The 15670-nt window shown below is 56.9% G+C and overlaps 1 protein-coding gene across 1 annotated transcript in view; it reads left to right on the forward strand.

Annotated features, from left to right (window-relative positions):
- The window catches only part of MEF2B (myocyte enhancer factor 2B), a 19104-nt gene extending 4062 nt beyond the window's left edge, over positions 1–15042 (forward strand). Inside the window, exons 2-9 of the mRNA XM_004705242.2 lie at positions 10808–10884; positions 11455–11658; positions 13115–13249; positions 13717–13864; positions 13962–14089; positions 14177–14270; positions 14445–14556; positions 14817–15042. Of these exons, the coding sequence (XP_004705299.1) occupies positions 10831–10884; positions 11455–11658; positions 13115–13249; positions 13717–13864; positions 13962–14089; positions 14177–14270; positions 14445–14556; positions 14817–15042 (1101 nt within the window). The 5' untranslated portion in view covers positions 10808–10830. The remainder of the gene's footprint in view (positions 1–10807; positions 10885–11454; positions 11659–13114; positions 13250–13716; positions 13865–13961; positions 14090–14176; positions 14271–14444; positions 14557–14816) is intronic.
- Positions 15043–15670: the final 628 nt, after the last annotated feature.

Below are 15670 nucleotides of genomic sequence, written 5' to 3' on the forward strand. Positions count from 1 at the left end.
CTGAGGGGAGGTGGGACGGGGTGACTGGGCCTCTGTTTATAGCAGACCGGGCGTCTGAGAGTGCCGTATAGGACTTGTGGAGAAAGGCCAGAGCCAGACTCTGGAGGGGCTTCCTTCCAGGGTGGGTGGCAGAACCTTCAGAGGGTCTGGCCTTAGACAAACTTGAGTGCCCCCTGCTGGCTGCGCAGCGGTGAGGGTCAGTTTAGAGCCAAACTCCTGCTATCAAATCAATTCCAACTCATAGCGACCCTCTAGGACAGGGTAGAACTGCCCCTGTGGGTGTCCGAGACTGTAACTCTTTACGGGAGTAGAAAGCCCTGTCTTTCTCCCTCAGAGCAGCCGGGGGATTCGAACTGCTGACCTTGCAGTGAGCAGCTCAATTCGTAACCCACCCCACCCCCAGGGGTCCTGCTTTAGAGCGGTGGTCTCAAACTCACAGCTCCTGGGCCAGAAGGGGTGCCGACGTGTTCTGTGGGCCGCAGGTGTCTAAGAGGAAATAGATCAGACTGTCAGCCTGCCTTGTTAAGCAGATAATCACTCATTCATTCACGAAAGGGTGGCTGAGCCTCTTGGGTGCCAAGCCTGCCACTTGGAGCCGGGGACACAGTGTCGACCCTGCCTGTATGGAATGGATGTGCTAGTGGGGTAAAGGGAGGGCCAGGCGGTCGTTAAAGAAAACAACCAAGATGCACGAGCAGTTATCTGCAGGGCCGGGTGCTGCTGGGAGCAGTGACCTGCCTGGGGCTGTCTAGAAAGAAGGGTTCAGCTGGCCTCTTAGACCCGGGTAGTAGGCCGCAGAACGGCCTAGGGCGGGCCTCCCAGGAGAGGGCACAGCCTGGCAGAGGGCTGGCGATTGGACGGTCGGCGGTCTTTGGGTTGGAGCAGAGGCAGACACTGAGAATTTACTGTGAGTGAGGGTTCAGGGAGAAGGGAGATGGGGGTAGGTGCCTAGAGAGCCTGAAGGGGCCTGCCCGAACTGTCAAAATGGGGAAACTGAGGCTTAGTAAGGGAAAGCTCTTATTCACGGTCACATGGGAAATGGGCCCACCCACATCTGCACCCACACAGCAGGGATTGGCCATCCCAGGAGCCAATGCAGCCCAGGAAGGGGTCAGTGGACCCCGTCAGAGGGTCCCCCCTGGGCCTCGGTTTCCCTCTGAGTGCCAGAGGGGCCTAAGGACATCATAATCCTCAAGAGGCCTTTCGGGATTCTGTGGTTTTGAGCCCCCGGTGAGTGATTTATCTTTACTCAGAGACCCCCCCACCCCAAGCCCCAGGAATACCTACTTGCAGACTCCCACCACCCTCCCCTTCCCATCCACAGAGCTGCAGCCCCCAGGTACCTGTCCTTACAGGTGACTCACCCCTCACGGCCCTCCCAGGGGCTGCTGGCCACCTGCCTCAAGAAAGAAGCCGGAAGATGGGGACATACCATGGTGGGGTACCTGTGTGTGTTGGGTCAGCATGGAATGGAGTCCACATGGAGTTGGGGGTCGGCATATGTTTGAGGGTGCTGTGTGAGTGATATGAATGAACATAGCTGTCTATGCGGAGATCAGAGGTCCCTAAATTCATCATTTTGTGTTTTTGTTCCTTGTGGATTTTGAGGGTTTTCTGATTTAGGGAGCCTCTAGGAGCTGTATGTTTTGAGGTTCTTTGAGTTTGGGGGGGGCTGATGTGTGTTTTAGGCGTTTGATGTGTGTTTGGGGGATCTGTGTGTATTGGGGGAAATTTTAGATTTTAAAGGGTGCTTCGCGGGCTCAAGGTCTCCACGTTTGTTCATCTCCCCGGCCCACCCCTAACTGGCCATGTGAGGAACAGGCTTCCTTCCTGATCCCCAACCCATCCCCCACTGCCTAACCCCCCCACCCGGCCTGGGGCCCTCACTCTGAGTTGGACATCCCCCAGATCTGTGGGGCAGGTCAGGCCCAGCAACCTCCTACCCAGGGGAAGGAGGGGATGTGCAGATGCTGAACCCAATTGTGGACCTCTCTCTGCAAATGTCTCTGCAGCCCCCCACAACCCAGAGAGGCACTCCAGAGGAGGAGGCCCAGAGACCCCCCGCCGAGTCAACTTGGCCTGAGTTAGCATCCCCAAGCCCCTGCAAGGATACCCTACTGGGTGTGTCTCCTGGACCCTAGGGGAGGAGGTGACCCAGGACTCGCCTTAGGGGAGGGGTCACCGGCAGCTGGGGTCAGAGCTGCCCCAGCCCCCAAGAGAGGGGCGCGCGGGGGGGTGGGGGGGGCGGTCCTGGCTTTCCAAGGGGCTCTTCCTGTCTCTGTAATGAGGTTCTTGGGGAGCAGGTGATGAAACCGCAGCCCTGATTGCGTGAGGCGGGGCTGCGGGCCTGATTCGCCAGAGCAGCCGCCCCTTCCCCGCTCCGCCACGTCCCGCGGGCCTCACCTCCCCCCACCACCCACCTGCCTCTCACTTCTCCTTTCCTGCCCTCCTCCTGCCTTCCCCGCTGGTCCCCAAAGAGCCGAGGGCTCCCGTGCCGAAGGGGCTGGGTGTACCACTGCCACTAGCACCCCTACCCCCATCACGCCTGAAAGCCGAGCCCAGGGTGACAGCTGAAGGCGGCAGTTCAAACTCACCAGCTGCTCCCAGGGAGAAAGATGTGGCAGAGTGCTTCCAGAAAGACTCCCAGCCATAGCGGCCCTGCGGGCCAGTTCTCCCTGTCCTAAGAGCCCCACCGACCGGGCCACCTGAGGGCAGTAGGCTTGGGTGGAGAGATCCAGGGCTGGTCGGGTTCCTGCAGGCTTCTCCACATGCTCACTGTGGGGCTGTGGAGTCAGTATCCCGAGACCCTTCCACAGGGTGGGAAGCAGGGGCTCAGTGCTGCCCAGTTTGTGCTGTGGTCTCAGGATGCCGGCCCACAACTTTCAGACTCCAGCCCTTAGACCATCCCATAGGCCTCTCTTACCAGATGGTGGGCGAGAGAGGGTTCTCACCCCCCATTTATAGGTCCGAAATCTGAGTTTTGGGGTAGATAGAGTCCAGGGAATGAATGGGTGTGTGAGTGTCTAATTTCTTCCAGTCTCCTCCCACTAAAACAAACACAGAACTGTCCCTGTGGTTTCCAGCCCTGTAACTCCTTAAGGGAATAGACAGCCTCATCTTTCTCCCACAGAGTGGCTTGTGGTTTTGAACCTCTGACCTTGTGGTTAGCAGCCCAACCCATAACCATGACACTACCAGGCCTTCACCACTTGCTATGCCACGCGAATGGGTCTGTGGCCTGATGTGGAGCTCAGGAGTCTGCTGTTTGGCTTAGTGACCTCAAGGGCTCAGCGGTTGAGTTTACAATGTCCTGGGTACTCAGAAAAATCTTCCTTTGTACCCTCCCCCCTACAACTGCTGATCCACAGGTGCTCGTGCCTGGAACCTGGGGCACGGTGCCACTGGCATGCCTGGTCTCCTTGGTCCGCGAATAATCGGTCCTCCTTTCCTACCTACAGGGTCCATACTGATCTGGGCCCTAGTGTCCTGTCTGGACACCTTCCCCAGCCTTTCCGTGGTCCCCTGCCCCATCACCCCTACTCCTGCCTGAATAGTTGCGATAAAACAAAATTAAAAACAAAACAGCTTATACTGAGAAAACAAAACAGCTTACACTGAGAAAAATGCTCAGGTCATGAGAGTCGAACTCGGAAGGTCTACACACACTGGATTCACCCAGGTACCCAGTCCCTGGAAGAAGGAACAGAATGTTCCCAGCTGCTGGGACCCCTGTGCCACTGCCTGTGCTGACGCCTGTTGCCTCAGCGGGGCTTTGCCTGTTCTAGAACAGGTATGAGCAGGATTGTACAGCCTGTCCGCACTGCTGGCACTCCACACAGGCCTCCGTTTCAGTGTATGGCCTGTGAGCTCACCCTTGTTCTGTGCTGTGTAATATTCCACCACGGGATTCCCCCAGAGTGTTTACTGCTCGTGGTCCCATGGAGGGCGTGGGGGTTGTTTTGAGTTTGAGTCTGTAACGAGTGAAGCTGCCACTTGAATCCCTGTCTGTGTCTTTGTGAGAACCCAGACTTCTTTCTCACGGTAAAGACTGCCGAGAGGGCTCGCTGGGTCAGGGAGTGGGCGTGGGGTCAGGTTCAGTAGACGCCAAACCGTTTTCCAGAGCGATCGTACCTCTGTCCCCGCCCACTAGCAACGTGAGAATCCTAGGGGAGTTTTAAATATTTCCTTTGCTCTTGAAAAACATATATAGGGCAATGAATGTACCAATGCGCTTTACACAATTGATGTGTGTATGGATTGTGATAAGAGTTGTGTGAGCCCCTAATAAAATGATTAAAAAAAAAATAAAGCATCCAAAAAAAGAAAAACATATCTATACATATATATACATGTATATATTTGGTTGTGGTGAAATAGAGATGGGGGGCTCCCAAACGTTCTTGAAAAATGGAACGAAAAGATAATGGGATTGTTCCAACACTTTTGGCGGCCCCTCATAAAACTGCATAAAGTCTCATAAAAGTGGCCATTGGCAGCCTTTTGAGTGTGCAACAATGCAATGGCACGAATTACGTTCGCAGTATTGTGTTATCACCACCTCTCTAATTCCAGAACATTCTAAGCCCCCCAAAAGGAAAGGAGATCCCCTGCCCATTAGCAGACACACATCTGCCCCCCTCCCCTGCCCCAGCTCTTGATGAAACCCCTAGTCTACCTGCTGTCTTTCCCATTTGCCTGCTGTCGATGCCGCGTACCCTCAGAACCCCACACCCCAGCCCTCTCCTGGCTGCCGCGCTTCTCTGAGCGTCATGGCGTGGAGAGACGTGCGTGTTCATCCTCATTTCTCCTTATGGCTGAGTGAGACTCCACTGGGTGCATAGGCCACGTGACCGTATGGGGTAGACCATGCCTAACACAAGTGACCATGTTAACCGTCCCTACGTGTACTTCTCAAGGGAGCCCTGGCACCGCAGTGGCTACGAGTTGGGCTGCTAACTGCAAGGTCAGCAGTTCAAAACCACCAGCTGCTCCTCTGCAGAAAGACGGACCTTTCTACTCCATCAAGAATGACAGTCTCAGAGACTCACTGAGGCGACTCCACCCTGTCCTATAGGGTTGTGACAAGTTGGCTTTGACTCCATGACCCTGAGGGGGGTGTATGTGTGTGTGTGTGTGTGTGTGCATCTCAGTGGCATTTAAACAATGGCCTGTGACCATCACCACTATTTCCAGAGCTTTATCATCACCCCAAGCAGAGACTTAATACCCACCACTGCCACTCCTCCCGACCCAACTGGTGCTCACGACAAATCTCCTTCCTTTCTCTCTGAATTGACGTGGGAACCTGTCGTCTTTGTCCTTTGACCTCTGACTTAGTGTACTGAGCGCGGCTTCAAGTTTGTCTCATCGTAGGGAGGGGAAGGGCTTGGTTTCTCTGTGTGGCTGGGTCCTGTCTCATCATGGGAATGGGCTGCACCTGTTTATCCAGTCACTGATGGACGCAGGTTGCCTCCACATTGTCACATTTTGACTATTGTGAACAGTGTTTGTTGTTAGCCAAGGGACCTTTACAAAGCTGTACAATCAGATCCCATCACTGTCCTGCCCTGAACGCTCTCTGAGTCCTTATTGCCGGCAGGGTAAAGCCCATTCTGCCCATTGTGCCCCTTGAGAACCCCAGCTCTTCTCTCCCCTTCTCTCCCCCTCATTCACACCTCCAAGCTTTTGTGTGCCTCCCCCCCGCCACCAAACCTTGGCTGCTGCCAGAGCAAGCTTTCCCCAAATCTCCCCTCTCTTCCCTTGCTTTGCTGTCTCATTGAAGGCCTCAGCTTATACACTCAGCTCAGAGACGGCTTTTGGACCAACCTGGCTAGAGTCATCTCTTTGTGTGCATCAGATTTTTTCATCAAGGAGTTTCCTAAACACGACTGGGCCACCCTCTATTTCAAAGCTCTGAGCTCATGCAACACTGGGCTGCCCTGTTCTTTGAGGTTTCATGAACACGAGTAAAACCCTCGGGACCTGATGCCTTTTTAAAAAAACATTTGGCTCTGAGAACGGACGTGTATTTTCTCGTGGTTCTGGAGGCTAGGTGTCTGAATTCAGGGTGTTGGTAGAACCTTGTTCTCTCTCCCGGCTTCTTCTGCAACTGAACTATGCTTGCATGCAGCTGTCTTCCTTCTGCCTTGGCATGCCCAACAGCCAGTCTTGAATTGCTTTTTCTAATCTTAACCCATCTGCTTCAGTCTTCTGCTCCTTTCAGGGCCAGTGGGCGCACCCTGGATGCTGGCTAACAGCTAGTTGTTGTTGGCGCCGCCGTCAGATCTGTGCCCTTTGAGAGCAGACCCCACAGACAACAGAGGGCGGCACTGTGCTCCTGCCCCTCTTCACAGCCACTGCTGCCTCGGCCACAATGTCGGTCCATTTCATTGATGACCCATCATGCTTTCCTGAGCAGCAGGCCCTTCGAGGCCAACCGTGGTCAGGTGTCTTGGAGTCAGTTTGAGGACACCGGACGTTGCAAAGTGTAAACACTAAATATGAGGGTGCAGGAAAGAAAAGAACAGAAAGTGCTGGAGCCCTGGCTTCAAGTGCGTCCGCCTCCACCCAGCCTCTCCATCGCAGTCCATTTGGTGGTGCGATGAACTGACCATCTTCCCCATTTCCAACGTACATGCCGGGGGCACTTAGTGTACTCAATGTTGTGGCCTTCACCACTGTGGATTTCCAGAATGTTCCTGTCACCCCAAACAGGGCAGTTCCTTCCCCTAAGATATCTGGGCACATCTGACACCCCTTCCCTCCCTGCACCTCCCTTTGGGTGCCAGGGCCCTCTCTCCGCCTGCATGCTTTGCGTTCTGGCTGGATGTGGGGGAAGTGCACGGAATAGGCCTCCCCAGACCTGCACACACACACACACACCCCCCTCCCAGCCCGTGCTGGGCACACTTAGTGTGCATCCCCCCACCCCCACCCCCACCCGTGCTTCTCCTTGCCACCATCTGGAGAATGGGCCTCTAGGGCCTGTCTGCGGCTGGGAGCCCGGGATTTGCATGTGAGGACAAATATACACGCACAGGCCTGCTCTCCACCTCCGCATTCCTCAGCAGACCCCTTCGCACCTGGGCAGAGATAGGTCAACCCTGGGCGGCTGGATTTGCATGCCCGCGTATTTCTGGGCTGAGGGAGTCTGAGAGGAAGTTGTTGAGGGAAGCTGGGGTGTTTCAGTCCCATCTCTCATGCCTCCTCCACTCACCAAATCTTCCCAGCACCCCTGCGCCCGGTCCTGAGGGGGTTCCTAGTCTGGGATTGCCCCAGCTGGAAACCCCTCTGCCAGTCCTGTGGGGTAAGGATTGGCGGAGCAAGCAGAAATGATGGGAATTCAGAAAGAAGGCTTCCTGGAGGAGTGGGCTTTTTGAACCGGGCATTGAAGGGTAAATAGGAGTTGGCCAGAAAGCTTTATGAAAGAAGAGTGAGGTGGGCCAGGGTCGGATTGAAAAAGGCCTCCACTGAGGGGAATGGGGAGCCATGGCGGATGTGAAGATGAGAGAAGTGTTTGGGGGAGGTTCTTTAGGGGCCAAAGTTGTAGATGACTTTGGGTCTTTGGTGATGAGGGTACTAGGACCAGATGCAGCCCTATGCCACCCCCAGTTCCTGCTGCCTCCACCCCAGCCTCAATATCCCTGCTCCCCTGGCAGGCACGGATGGTGGCTTTAGAATGATAAATCAAATCGTACCCCCTTCTCTGCTCAGAACTCTCCCCTGGCTTTCCCTCACTCAGACTAAAACTGACAGCACTCCCCACAGCTTAGCTCTTGTGGTCTGGCCCTTCCTGCGGACCGCTTCGCCGTCCCCCAGGCCCCCACCTTCATTGTAGCCCTGTTGCTCATCCCTGTGCTTCTTCAGGACCCTTGCACATGCTGTTCCTTGTGCCTGGAACTCACTTCCTGTCTCAGTTGAGAAGCACGTCCTGTCAACTACTGCCCTGCTTCTGCTCCTGGCCTCTGAAGTGCCCCTTGTCTACAGCGTCCTTGTCTGTGAATGGGGCTCTGGCCAAGAGGGACAGGAGTCAGCTGGAGCAGCTTGTCTTCCAAGACCAGAGCTCAGGCCAAGCCCAGTCTGGCCCAGCTCTCCATGGGACCTGAGGCGTAGGGGGCACTGTCAGAGCCATCTTGGCACTGGAGCCTCCAGGCCAGGGCCCACTCCAGGCCCCCAGGGACCCATTGAGGCAGTAGCAACACATCCCCACCGTGGGAACTTTGCTGGTTCTGGCTGGGGTTTAAAATTAACCCAGAGATTAAATTTAGCAGATCAGACGGGGGCTGGAGGGCGGGCATGGGGGCTCTGGCAGGCTGGGCTCCACACAGTTGTGGCTACTCAGATACAGTGCCCAGAGCGGATACTAGATGAGCTTGAGGGTAACACAGCTGGCTACCCATGGTGGGGGGCTCCCTCTCCTGGGCGCTGGGACCATGGGGGTCCCACCCAGATCTCTCTCACTGGGTCCTGGGAGACAAGCCTGCATTTCCGGACACTCATTTTATGCGCACTGTGGGTCATCTGTCACCCACCCTGCCATAGGATAGCATGCCAAGGACTGGGGGGAGGGGTCCCTTGCTCAGGGCCACTCAGGAGGTTGGAGTGCGGGTGGAACTTAGAGATCCATATAACTCCCGGCAGACCAGGGTCAAGATGATCACAGAGTGGACAGGAGGGTGCCTGGGGGGCTGACAATTGCCCTCACCTAGGACCCCACCAGGGAGCTCCAAGAAAGACTGAGGAAGGTCCAGGGCTCCTCCTAGCAGCCCCTGCTCTAAGCCCCCTCTTTGGGCTGCAGGACAAATACTTTTCTGCTTGGCTAATGCTGCCTCCGAAGGACCTGGGGGAGAGCTAGGGGTTGTTTTTGTTTTGTTTATTTCTAAAAATTGAAACAAACAAAAATAATATACAGCCACTGAGAGGACAAAGTTAGAAAATTCAGAGAATCAAAAGTGTGTGTGTGGGGGGGGTGGACACAAAAAGGCCATACTTGATCTGACTTTATTGCTATGCAATGTCTAGAACATGAAAATCCATAGAGACAAAAAGTGGATTAGTGGTTGCCAGGTGCTTGGTGAGGAATGGGAAGTGACTGCTTCCCATGGGCATAGGCTCTCCTTTTGGGGTCATAAGAAAGTTCTGGCACTAGAGAGAGGTGTTAGATGTCAACCTAGTGAATGCGCTAACAAGCCTGTGTGGAGTCTCCGACTCAGGGCGGTCCCACGTGCCCGTGATGAATTGTGCTCTCTCGAGTGTTCAGTGGCTGAATTTTGGAAGTCAGTGGCCAGGACTTTCTACCAAGGTGCCTCTGGGTGGACACAAAATTCCAACATTTTGGTTAGGAGCTGGGAGCAAGCCATGTGCGCCACCCAGAGACCTTGTGATTATACCAAATGCCACAGAATTACTCATTTTATAACAGTTAATTTTATCTTTGGTAAATTGCACCTCAGCAAATATATATATATGGGAAAAAACCCAACTCACCCCAAATGTTCTACCCAGAGATAAGGGCTATCACAAGCATTTCCTTCTAGTCTTTTTCCCGTTTTTTAAGGTCTTGCTTGCGGTGGGGCTGAGTGGGGTGGAGTGGGTGGTGGCATGCACCTCAGCCCGAGCTCAGGACTAGCTGCTGTTTCTCCTTCCCCGTGTCCCAACTTCCTGGTTCCTTCGGCAGGCTTTTCCGTTGCACCACCCCCACCCCAAACCTGAGAGTCAGTCCTGGTGTCAGGATTCACAGCCACAGCATCTTTATGGTGCCAGGCAGATCTGGGTGCCCTGCATGGGTGAACTCCTATGGTAGAAAACATTCCATGACAAACGCTGATTTTATTGTGATGACATGTGTGTAACGGGAAACTGGCCCCGTCGCACCGTTGGTAAGGGCATTAAGCACAGGCACGTGGAACCATCACCGCCATCTATCTCCATCTTTTTGTGAATCAGCTCCAGCAGGTACGTTCTGCCCACTCAGCAAGAGGCGAGATCCGCTCCAGCCCCAGCCCCTTCCTCCCCCCAGCTCAGGCTGTGCGCACGTGTGCCGGACTAGAACAGCGTGCCGCAGCTCCCTTCAAAGGCAGACTGCCGGGTCTTTCTTTTGAGGGGCCTCTGGGTAGACTTGAACCTCCAACCTTTTGGTTAGCAGCCGAGCTTGTTCTCCATTTGCTCCACCGGCGACTCCCAGTGAGCAGTAACTCCCCTGGACCCCTTCTGGCCCCTGGTCACCACTGATAGTGTTTGCAAGCTTCATCCCGGTTGTAGGCTCTACCAGGACATCATTTCGCCTTATAGCCAAGTCCCGTCCTGTGGCTTGGATGGGCCACATTTGGTTCATGCATTTCTCCGTGGATGGACTCTCACTGGGTCCTGGGAGACAAGCCTGCATTTCCGGACACTCATTAGCTGTGCGGCAGCAAACCGTGGTGCACAGGCATCTGAGTAGGCCTGTGTTTGCAGGGTTCGCTCATGCCATTTCTGGACAAAACTGGGCATTGGGCACCGTCATTGTCCCCACTACCCGGATGGGGAGATAGAGGCCCAGGGGGGTTTCTGGGGAAAGGGGCTTCTGTACCCTCCTCTCCTTCCTGTGGAATTGGGCCGAGAGTGTGTATTGATAATTCTACCCCCTCGGGCTTGTCTGGGGCAGGGCTTCCATGGTTCCCACGGCAGATGGGGTTCTTGGGACCCAGCCTGCCCTCACGCTCCCTGTCTCTCCCCTCAGCGCTGGCCAGGGTCCTGCAGAGGCCAGCCATGGACTGGCAGGTGCCTGCTACCTCCACATGGCCCTCTGTCCTTTCTCCCCATCCAGGGTGCAACAGCCAGCCTGGGACCATGGGGAGGAAGAAAATCCAGATCTCACGTATACTCGACCAGAGGAACCGGCAGGTGAGCTGCTGTGGCGGGCCTAGGGGTGGGAGACGGTGGAGAGGGGGAGTGGGGGGAACAGCAGTGGGGGGAAAGACATTCCTGGCAGGGGGCATGACTTGGACAAAGGCTTGGCCATTTGGGGAAGCTTCATGTCCAAAAATCCCAGGGGATTTGGGGAGAGGGGACTTGAATCAGCATCAGGAGTTTGGTGACTTGGCATCTGCTCATCGTCATGGTCATTTGTCCACTCCATCTCCCCGATGCCTTGAGTTTCTGGTCACAGTGAGACGGGCGGCCACAGTCCCGCCCAGCCCCATGGGTCGAGGTGAGCCCGAGGGAGGAGCAGGGTTGGGGAAACCCAGAGAAGGGTGTAGGGCCTGTTTGAGAGGACAAGGAAAATGTCCCATAGGGGTGGACATTTAGGCCGGGTTTTGAAGCACGAATAAGAGTTTGCGGGGGAAGAGCCATAGAAAAGAACCCTGGTAGACAAGAAAGAACAGTGTAGCAGAGGCACAGCCATGTTGAGGAACCCGGAGGTCCCTCCCCCACCCCATTTGTGACTCCTCCCATCCCTGCCTGTGGGTCCAGGTGACATTCACCAAACGGAAGTTTGGGCTGATGAAGAAGGCCTACGAGCTGAGCGTGCTCTGTGACTGTGAGATCGCCCTCATCATCTTCAATAGCGCCAACCGCCTCTTTCAGTATGCCAGCACGGACATGGACCGCGTGCTGCTCAAGTACACCGAGTACAGCGAGCCCCACGAGAGCCGCACCAACTCCGACATCCTCGAGGTACCTGGGTCTGCCCCCAAGGCCAGGCACCCACCGCTCACTCCTTTTTGTGCACAGTCAGGTGGGCGCCGCCTCTGGTTAAAGCAGGTTTGGTGACACAGGGAGCCCTCCGGGGGCAGCTGCCTGGACAGTAGATCCAAAAGCCCACCCTGGGGCCCCACACTCCCTGGGCTATTCTGGTGAGTGACTGGTGAGCCTTCTCTGCAAACAGGGATGGGAGGCTCAGAAGAGTTAGCGCCCCCTGCTGGAGTTGCACAGCAAATCCATGGGGGAGGCCGAAGCGGCACCCGGGTCTGTCTGTCTGTCTCCAGGATGTGTGCTCTTCAACTCGTTGTGACGGATGAGAGGAGAGGGGATAGGGACAGACTGACAGACGGATACAAGCAGAGAGGGAGTTGGACACAGAGAGGAAGAGACAGACACAGAGGGAGACAGAGCTGGAAAGATGGAGAAAGTGCAGAGGAGAGGGATGGAGATGGAGAGACAGAGGAGACCGAGAAATAGAGAGACGGAGAGACACAGTCTGAGGCAGAGACACAGAAGGAAAGATGGAGAGAGGGGGATGGAACTGGAGAGACAGACAGAGCAAAAGAAACGGAAAGGCTGAGTCTAATGTAGAGACAGAAGCAGAAGGAGAGACAGAGTATGTGTGTGTATATACACACACACACACACAGAATCAGAGGTAGAAACAGAGGTAGAGACATACTGAGGAAGACGGAGAGGCAGAGCCAAGGCACGGGGACAGGGAGAGCTGGCCAGGAGCTGGCCAGGGTCAGCTTCCTTGAACACGACTCTTCCATCTCTGCACAGAGATCCGGAGAGGTGGAGAGAGATGGGGGACAGCGAGAGAGTACAAGATTCTGAGGGCAGGCCATCTGCCCTCAGGAGCAGTTCTGTCCGCGTGCAAGCCAGGCCCCAGCTGTTTAGTGAGGCCATTGTGCTGTTGGAGGGGGGGCTCTCCACCCAGGATGCGAAAGTTGGAACCACGGGCCCGGGAGCGCAGCAGGGCTAGGCCAAGTGGATGTGAGCCAACCATCCCAGGGACACACAGCTCAGGAGAGCCCAGAAGTTGCCCTCAGGCCCGAGTTCTCGCAAAATGTATTAAGCATCTCCTGGAACTTAAATAAAGACCAACCTGCTGGCAGAAAGCCCCCTCGGACGCATGGTGACTCTATGTCACAGGGTAAAACTGCCCACACAATGAGACTGCCACATTGTTCCTCCTCCGAGCGGCTGGTGGGTTTGAACTGTCAACATTTTAGTTAACAGCCAAGGTCCTTCCCAGGGGATGCATGAGATGGTGGCTCAGAGATTTGGGTCCGTGGGGTCAGGCTGGAGCCCACCGTGCTTGGATCTACCCTGTACCCAGGTTGGAGGTGTCTCTCCCTGCCCTTTGAGAATCATTCCCTGGCTGTGGCCTTGAGCGTCTACTCCATGTTTTCTATTCCTACAGACACTGAAGCGGAGGGGTGTGGGTCTCGATGGGCCAGAGCTAGAGCCGGATGAGGGGTCTGAGGGGCCAGGAGAAAAACTGCGGAGGTTAGCAGGAGATGGAGGCAACCCAGCCCTACCTCGACCCCGGCTTTATGTAAGTGACTTCTCTGGGGCACAGGGGCCTCATCCCATCTTCTAGATCACAGTGGCTGAGGGTCAAGGGAATTTAGAACTTAAGGGTGGGTCTCTGCCTGAGTAGGTAGAAAATGGTTCCTTGAAGAGTGGGCATTGTAGCTGGGGCGTTGAAGGATGGTTAAGGGTTCAGTAGGCGGTCAGTTTTTCTTTGTTGCTTTGATTCAGCAAACACCCCTTGGTGCTCGCCTCTTGTTGAATGAGAAGCCCCAGCTCGGGAGCGAGCTGTTAGACAGCCGGGCTCAGTTTCTCCCTGTGGAGTTTGCTATAGACTGGTGGAAAGGGTGGGTAGAGCCCAGAGGGAGAAGCAGTCCTGGGCTTCCTGAGGGTAGATATCGGTCCCGGAACACCTGGGGATTTTCCTCCTGCAATTCGATTCTCCCCATTTACCCTTCCACCTGCCCCAATTGACCAGTCCTCTACCCACAGCCAGCAGCCCCAGCCATGCCCAGCCCAGACATGGTATATGGGGCCCTGCCCCCACCAGCCTGTGACCCCAATGGGCTCGGAGAGGCCCTGCCGGCCCAAAGCCGCCCATCCCCCTTCCGACCAGCAGCCCCCAAAGCCGGTCCCCCAGGTGAGTGTGGGGAAATGGACCCCAGGAGGCAGCAGGGGCTCCTGGTTCTGGCAGAGCCTGACCAGTCCTCACTGTTCCCCGGGGGGGTCTCCCCCAGGCTTGGTTCACCCTCTCTTCTCCCGGAGCCACCTCTCCAGCAAGACCCCTCCCCCGCTGTACCTGGAGGGCCGGAGGCCCGACCTGCCAGGAGGCTTGGCCCCAGGCTGCGGAGGGCTGAACACCTCGGTAAGTGGGGGGAAGGGCAGGCAGGCGGCTCCCCCTGGGCTAGGCTGGACTTGTGCCTCAGTTTCCTCCTCCCCCCTCTCCTCACAGAGAAGCCTCTACGGCAGCCTGCAGAGCCCGTGCTCAGCCACAGCCCCGGGACCCCCAATCGGGGGCTTCCCTTTCCTCCCCGCGGGCCCCCCAGGTGCGTACCATCACCCTGCTCTGTTGTAGGAGGCGCCCCCACACCTGCCTGCAGGGATCCACACCCGCTACACACCGGGAGGAGACATTGGCTGGTGGGACGGGTTAGGCGTGGGCTGGTGGGGTCTCCCCAAGGTCCAACTTAGCCCATTTTGTCTGCTCCCCCTCCCCCCAGAATATGGCCTAGGAGACCCTCCACCGCCCCCTGGCTTGCTGCAGCCCCCTACCCTGGCCCCTTGGCAGCCCTCGAGAGGGGATGGACCCCCGACTGCCTCCACCCAGCCCAGGTAAGTGTGCCAGCTGCCCCTTTCTCCAGAATCAGGGTCCTGGTGAGGAGGGCTGGGGAGGGGAGGGAGCATCCCGAACCTCCGAAACCTCAGCCACTGCTGCCCGCTAGTGGCCATTCCTCAGCCTGCGAGCCCCTCCCTCCTGCTCCCGCCGGAGGGGGCGGCTATTTTGGAGGCCCCAGGAGGGCCGCCGCCCCCTCTTTTCCCAGGGTCCCTTCCCAACCCCCTCCCTGAGCGCTGCCCTCTGTCTCTCCATGCAGCGGGGGCCGCGGCCTGGGCGAGGAGAGCCCTCCCACCCGTGGCGCCTCCCCACCGACCCCCCCAATCAGCGTCAAATCCGAGCGCGTCTCGCCGGCCCCCGGGGGCCCCGGAGACTTTCCCAAGACCTTCTCCTTCCCGCTGCTCCTGGCCCGGCCCCTGGCCGAGCCGCTGCGGCCCGGGCCGCCCCTGCGCCGGCTGCCCTCGGGGGACGGCTGGCCGCGGTAGGGCCGCGCGGGTGCAGCCGGGCATCCAGGGCCGGACCGACGAAGGACGTGGGAGGAGCCGACCCAGCAGAGGCCCTCCGCGTGGGCACGGGGAGCTGGATTCATCTGCCATGGCGCTGTGTGTGGGGTGTGTGTGTCCGTCTGTCCATCAATTAAACATCGAGGGGCCTCAGCGGAGCCTGTGCCTGTCCGCGCCCATGTCCCATGGCCTCTGCAGCACCTGTCAGGGCTGGGGTCATCACACACATCCACATGCACACACTGACCCTGAGACTTGAGGGCTGTGGAGTGTCTCAGGGCGACCTTCAGAAGGCGTGGGAATAGGGATGGGCGCCCCACAGAGGCCCCACGCAGGGGTCTGGGGAGATAGGCACTTCTGGGCCCAGAGGTGAGGGGCAGGGGGTTGACACGGGACACTGGGCGTTAGTTAAGCCCCTCATTCGATCTACCTTTTGTGTAAGGAATCAGGGGTCCAAGAACCAGAGGGTGCCCCAGCGAAGGACAGCAGGGGCCTGTAGCATCTACACGTCCATTCTCCCCCACCCTGCGAGGTGGCCCCAGAGGGTCTCCATGGCTTGCCTAGGGAGAGAGTGGAGCACCTCAGCTACCCTCCACCCCCACCCCCGTGT

The sequence above is a fragment of the Echinops telfairi genome, unplaced genomic scaffold (assembly GCF_000313985.2).
Source record: "Echinops telfairi isolate 266 unplaced genomic scaffold, ASM31398v2 ScPeMD7_7457;HRSCAF=8495, whole genome shotgun sequence".
Taxonomy (NCBI): Eukaryota; Metazoa; Chordata; class Mammalia; order Afrosoricida; family Tenrecidae; genus Echinops; species Echinops telfairi.